General features: G+C 40.7%; 1 protein-coding gene and 1 long non-coding RNA gene across 2 annotated transcripts; both read right to left on the bottom strand.

Annotated features, from left to right (window-relative positions):
• On the bottom strand, nucleotides 1-1,995 carry LOC311251539 (zinc finger MYM-type protein 1-like). Its single transcript, XM_084344012.1, has 3 exons — nucleotides 1,911-1,995; nucleotides 1,555-1,595; nucleotides 1-1,186 (listed from the first exon to the last, which is right to left on the bottom strand). The coding sequence occupies exon 3, from the start codon at nucleotides 1,034-1,036 to the stop codon at nucleotides 659-661; it is 378 nt and encodes a 125-aa protein (XP_084200138.1). The 5' UTR covers nucleotides 1,037-1,186; nucleotides 1,555-1,595; nucleotides 1,911-1,995; the 3' UTR covers nucleotides 1-658.
• A 1,276-nt stretch (nucleotides 1,996-3,271) lies between these two features.
• On the bottom strand, nucleotides 3,272-6,626 carry LOC311251341. The gene is made up of 4 exons (XR_014621374.1): nucleotides 6,130-6,626; nucleotides 5,723-5,853; nucleotides 3,543-3,688; nucleotides 3,272-3,428 (listed from the first exon to the last, which is right to left on the bottom strand). It is a non-coding gene; the product is annotated as an uncharacterized lncRNA (long non-coding RNA).
• Nucleotides 6,627-7,066: the final 440 nt, after the last annotated feature.

Here is a 7,066-nt window from a genome sequence, read left to right as displayed (position 1 = left end):
GAGAGAACATACATTTTATTAAAAACTGACTTGTGAAAGTCATGACGTCAATTCTTCCCCCGTCACTATTTTGACTGTATCGAATGCTTCGAAGCAGTGCATCACTTTCCGGGCAACTGTGTCAAAGTGGTTCAGTGCTGCAGAAAGCTTCGGTTTCACCACCACTAGGCAAAAGTTGCAATGATGTCTAAGATGACCCATTCAATGGGTAAAATAATAATAAATAAAAGTCAGATAGCCAGCTTTACAGTGTCACATTTCATTGATTAATTTGGTTTTCCTGTTCAACCACTAGATGGCAACACCAGACATAAAATGTTCATACTATTCAGTATTTTTTGTATAGCTAGGCTATTTAAATGTCTCAAATACAATAAATTTGGTTCCACAATAAAGCACACATTAACAGATACATTGTCATCTAATAGTTTGCCCATGAAATCACATTTAGCACAGTCTACAATTTATAGCCATCATGGATGCCATAGCGATAATCAAATCAAATTACACTATCATCAAAACTGTAATTAATCAAAATTTTCCAGAACATATTCAGTTTATATTTGGCTGGCAATATGCAATCAATACAACTATTTACAATTCAACATTTGGAGAGTACAACATAACACAACTCACCATTTAAGAACACACTCACTCATCACTTGTATTGGAATTTAGCTCGCCTCTCTTTCAAGCAAGCAAAGCGATCAATCACCCTCTCATTGAAATCAGGCACGTTCCTGACAAGTTCCCTCTCCATGGAAAGCAGGCCCAATGCATTCAGACGTTCCTGTCCCATTGTATTTCTCAGGAATGTCTTGATCCTCTTTAAGGTGGAGAAACAACTCTCAGCTTCAGCTGTTGTCATTGGAGTGGTTATGAGGATGTTCAACAGCGCCACAGTCTCAGAGAAGGTTTCCTGGAGGTTGTAGCTCTGTAAAACCTGGTACAGAGCCAGTGCACTGCAGCAGCCCCTGAAGTCTGGACTTTCGTAGATGAGAGAAAGCTCAGTCCTGAGCCTCTCCTTGTGTAGCATGGGGTATGCCCTCACGGTGGTATTCAGAGCCTCTTCAGGGAATGTTTTCAGATGCCGGTCAAACAGCTCTGCCTCTAGCAGCACGGCACTCACAAGGTAGCTGGTGAAGGAGAACCTGTCTTTGGCATGGCCCAGGATTGTTTCACAGATCTGTTAAAATGATAAAAATGTATAGTCAGTAACACACAATTGCAAAAAAAAAATTCTACTGGTGTTGGCATGAATGTGGCCATGATCTACTGTATCTACTGTCTCACAGTTCCAAAGTATGCATTTTATTATTCATGCAGACTTATTACTGTATCCTTGTGTGAGTATAATGGACAAGTAATGGGTGAGTAAAAAAAATTACTACCATCCATTACTGAATCTAACTCTGTAAAAACAGAGATTGTGACTTTATCACTTGGTTCCAACACTTGAGTATGCCTACATCATTGGTCAGTAATGAATGCAGATACCTCTTTTGACAGCCTCTGCTACTCTTGTTCTTAAGGCTCTCCTTGATCTTGTGGTACCTGGTGCTTCTTGCTGCTGCTGTTGAGAGGAGCTTTGGTCCCTGAAGGGAGACAGATCAAAAGTGTGAGAATATGATTACAGTATGTCAATGCCATTATCAGTAATTACTGTCTTTAAAAAAAAACAGTAATACTAGTAAGTAATAAAAAAGTGCCTGTATTGCACAACTTTCTGGAAATGGCTGAAAAAATATCACTATTTCTGGATGTGCTAAACTTACTTATGCACACAAATGCAGATGACTAAAGTGGCTCATTACTTTTGAGTTCCTATACATTATAACCATCACAGCATGCTGACATTTAGTAATGAACATGTGCATAACTATTATTATAATTACTCTATATTATCTTACCTGATGGCCTAAACACTGCTGGTGAAGTTCTGCAGGGCACGTTTGATGAACACCATGTCAATGTCCCTCTTCTGGAGCTGTTGGTACATCATGTCAACATGAGGCATGATTTGATGAAACAGCTGCAGGAAAAAAACAAAATCTTCATCCTGCAGCATCCTCAGGAAGCCAGACGCCTCCCTCACCATGGTGCTGTCAAAGGTGTGTCTGACCTGATGGTCTCAAAACACTCTATGAGGTTGCCCAGGTTCTCATAGACAGTGCTCACGATAACACAACAACATTTTGCAACAGCATAAATATCTTAAAAATACCATTAAGTGCAAGAGAGAAAGAAAATAAAGGAATACCACTACACTGCATACAGCAGGAAGATTGTCCACTGGGCCTAGCCTATATAGGTTTTTCTTTCTTTAACAGAAGGGTACAGTCAGATCTGCACTTGATGGTTAAACCTGCATGCAGCAGCAGCTTAAGACTGCTAACAAACATGTCCTTGTTCATGAATTAAAGTTAACACAATTAAGCACATCCTGTACAACACATGTAAACTAAGTGTTAACTTAACGAACATTGCAACTATTATACAGATGTGCCAAATGTTATTAAAGGATAATTACCATTTTTTACAATCTGGACCTTATTTCTAGCATAAAATACGATCATTTACTCACCCAGATAACTTTGGTGTCATTACAAGTCGTTCCGACGAAATTAGTTCCAGCTGAGAGCCGCGTATATCCGTATAATGAGTATACGGGGCAGCACAATGCAGCCTCTAAATAACACATTATCTGCCGCGAAACTCGTTCATTCACCAATATTTTGTTATGATACGCTAGTGCTATTCCCCTCTGAATCCGGGGTTAGCTGTTATCAACACCGGGGTCTGTAGGTTGACCTACTGACCTCTGACCTGGACGATATCATCTCCGACCACTGCCCGACTCATTCTGATAATAATCATTCCGCTTCGGCATTCGGGTCCATTTTTAGTGCAACTAGCCAGAGCTTTAGTAAGTCTAGGTTGCGGAGAGGAAGCTGAACTTCGTCCAGCTGCTCATTTTGTTCAGACAAGTCGGAAACACGCAGAAACGAACCGTAGCATTAGCGATAGCAACAAGCCGCGCTCGGAGATGACATCATCCAGATCAGAGGTTAGTAGGTCAACCTACAGATCAACAGCTAACCCCGGACTCAGAGGGGAATAGCAGTAGTGTATCATAACAAAATATTGGTGAAATTAACGAATTTTGCGGCAGATAATGTGTTATTTAGAGGCTACATTGCACTGCCCTGTGTACTCGCACTATACAGATATACGCGGCTCTCAGCTGGATCTAATTTCATCGGAACGACTTGTAATGACACCAAAGTTATCTGGGTGAGTAAATGATCATATTTCAACAGCTTCCTCCTTGTTGATCTTCTGGAGGGATCTGGAAAGGGGAGCCGCAGCAGACGAGGACAGGACAGTGCTGCACTCTCGCACCATGAGGAGCCAAAAATGCTGACAGACTTGAAAGACATATGTGAAAGGCAGAAGATTACAGTACATAAATAACACAAGATATACAAACTGAAATACAAGTTATGATACTTTTTCATCAGAAATCACAAGAAGACCCCTACCTGCTTTATTTTTGGACAAGTTCCCTCCTGCGTCTCAATGTTTCCTTCCGTTGGAGTTACTTACTTCAGTTTCTCCACAACAGGCTGAGCAGTTAGTAAATAGAGACATAAGCTGGCTTTGGCACACAATGAACTTGTCAGTAGCCCTGAAAAAAGAAAATTACCTATTAATTTGCACCATGACACATCTTGGGCTGTGCCTGGAAAGCTAGGATAATAAGAGGTCAATCTTTATACAATTATGTAACTTAATACATTCAATGGTTGGTTTACTACATATACCCTTGTCCAACCTGCAATCCCATACAACAGCTCTGTCACAGAATGTGTTCAAGTGTGTTAAAAATGGAGGTCAGATAGTGTTGGAGTTGTACCGCCTGTATGCATATAGATAGCATATATAACTAGATAAATTGTATTTCCTGCGAAAATACAGCGTGAATGCTGACGGCTGAAGTGATTTCGGAAATCTGCTGAATGTGCTGGAAAACACTTGCCTAATGCATAAAAAATGCATAAAACTATGAGAATGAATGGTCAAGAATTTGCAGAAAAAGCTGACTTTTTTCAAAAGCTGAAAAGTCAAAGGCTGAAAAGTAATAGGTTCAAAGAGCTTAAAAAGCTGAACATTTTGATAGTTGGATGGTTTCTATAGCTGAACATAAAGCTGAATATTTGAAAAGGCTGAAAAGGCAGAAAAGCTGAAAAGTAATGAACTGAAAGAGCTTAAAAAGCTGAACATTGTGATAGCTGAACAGTTTCTCTAGCTAAACATCAAGTTGAATATTTGAAAAAGCTGAAAAGGAAGAAAAGCTGAAAAGTAATGAACTGAAAGAGCTTAAAAGCTGAACATTTTGATAGCTGAACAGTTTCTCTAGCTGAACACGCAGCTGAACATTTTGATAGTTGAACAGTTTCTCTAGCTGAACATGAATCTGAATATTTGAAAAGGATGAAAAGGTTGAAAAGCTGAAAAGTAATAGGCTGAAAGAGCTTAAAAAGCTGAACAGTTTGACAGCCAAACAGTTTCTGTAGCTGCACATATGCTGGAGCAGTAGCAGAACCAAAGTTGAAAATGTCCCCATAAGAATGAATGGGAAAACACCTCCCAAACTCCTGCAGGTTTAGAAAAAAGTGTAATGGTTATGCCCAAAATATGTATACAGTGAGTAACAGGAGACATTGCTGAACCATGTGATGTCTTTTTTATTTCTGTAAAGTGAAAAATGAGGGAGCCAGAGCGAGAGACAAAACCGGTACCGTCTGCTCCACTCCAGAAATTTAGGCTCAAAGTTAACACTGCAGCTTATGGGGGAGATGCTGGAGTGCTTGTCGCTCGAGGGCTTCTACAGCCAAAAGTTTAAGTCCTACATCTGAAATAAGAACATCATCTGAAAGCCAACAATATTTCCTACATTTCTATGTATATATTGTCTATGTGAAGTAAAAGCTGTGGGACCCAAATCAAGCTGAAGAGAGTTTTTTCTCAAGTTTTTGCAGCTGCTCTCCACTCTAGCGATGATGTCACCCACTCTAGCTCACGCAATACACACCCATTATAAACCCAGAAGACGAGCTAAAAATCCTTAAAACTAAAGCTGTGATAATTTCAAAACCGTAAAAGATTTTAAAAAGCTGAATACATGCCAAATAGTTCAAGGTCCTGTGACTATTTTAAAGTTGGAATGGTGTCTCTAGCTCAAAGTATGAGGGAGCAGAAGAGCTTGAAAGTGGATGAGTTTTGAAGAGGATTTGAAGATTTTCCCATTTGCTTCCATATTAATTTTTTTTTCTGAAAAAGCTGAATATTTGAAAAAGCTGAAAAGTACAAGGCTGAAAGAGCTTAAAAAGCTGAACATGTTGATAGTTGAACGGTTTCTATAGCTGAACGTATGCTGAAGTAGTAGCAGAATGAAATTTGAAAAAATCCCCATAAGGATGAATGGGGAAAATTTTGCAGAAAAAGCTCAATATTTCCAAAAGTATAAAAGATTGAATGCCAAAAATACAAGCAGTAATGTCCTTAACAAACTGAAGATTTTGATAGTTGAATGGTTTCTGTAGCTCAAAATTTGTAGGAGGAGAAACAAGCCGAAAAACGTACGGAATACGGAATAATAAATTCCAGAAGAACAATAGTGTGAATGCTGACATTCTCTATATGAGTTATGTTACACTACCTGTTTCACGATGAGAAGGTCTGAGGCTACACTGTGAGCAGCAGTGGGGCACTGAGGAGCCAGGGAAAGCCTTTTGCTGCAGCACTGACTGTCATCTCCCCTGCCTCATTGCTGCCGATGTCTCCCAAATCCTTCAAAATATAGCACATAAAATACATTAGGAATGTTTTAACTGCGCAAACAGGGTCACTGGGCTGTAACTAAACTTGACACTTCTTATATTGGCAAACCGAGTGCCTTTTCATAAGATAGGTTGTGCAAAAAACGTTGCTAACGCTAGCTAGCGTTAGCTAGCATTGCTCACCTATTAGCAAGCTAGCTGCGCTGCTCTACAAAAACATGTCATGTTGCTTCTTATGTACGTCCAGTAAATGGGTACTTAGCAAATGTTATAAAACAAGACTTACAAGTGGCTGTTCACGTTCAGCTGAGTCTCTGTGTGATCCGTGACTGTCTCCTGCCGGGGCGGCAGCACCAGCAGCTGCTGACAGACAGCGGTCCGGATGAGGCTGTCGGCACCGAAGGCACCGCACCGCACCGGGGGTTGGGAGGGGAGAGGGGGGCGGGGGGTCGCACAGTTATTGCTTCGGAATCCCAGTTGAACTCCATCAGATCGCTGGAGTGATAATCCTCTGGTTTAAAGTGAGCGACACACAACCGAGTTTTTCGTAGCTGACGCAGAGGTCAAGCCCCGTCTCTTCAGCTGCACAACACGCACCCAGGCACGGAAGATAGCACCGTTTTTTTTCTGTAAGGAAACCGGTGGACTCGGTGTCGTGACAGGCTGGAGTTTGTGAAACCACCACAAACACAATAAATGACCATGTCCATGATAACGCAATCCAAACCTGCTGTAAACACACTGACTCACGATAAGATGGCCGCTCTGACAGATAGCCATCTGCTCCCACACTAAGCTATGGCAGCTGCTAGCATACAACTCCCTCTCGTGACGTAATATGACGCGATGTTGGGGGGGGGAAAAAGAGAGTTTTTAGGCGCTGTGCTCACTTTTTCGGTTAAATTTGTGCTCTTGTGTCTTGAAAAAACATTTCAAATCCTCACTCAACTTTTCAAATGGTATTTTTCACACAACATTACATATTTATTTTGTAAACCAGTATAACCTGCAATATGAAAAATCCTTAGGCACACTTGTATTGGGGGGTCAACCACCGTGCAAAATTTAGGGTCTCTAGGGCCAAAGGGGGGAAACTTTATCCTAAATGAATACGATTTGAGTATGTTGCTCAGCTAAAATTGTAATACAAGAACATTTTGGTCCCATAATTGGAGCTTTCTTCGCTTTCCTAGTGGCCAGCAGTGGTGAGCTTTTGGAATAGA

The sequence above is a fragment of the Pagrus pagrus genome (genome assembly GCF_965226575.1).
Source record: "Pagrus pagrus genome assembly, chromosome: 22".
In the NCBI taxonomy this organism is placed as follows: Eukaryota; Metazoa; Chordata; class Actinopteri; order Spariformes; family Sparidae; genus Pagrus; species Pagrus pagrus.
The sequence above is the reverse complement of the archived record's forward strand: the minus strand, read 5'-3'. Positions and strand labels throughout refer to the sequence as shown.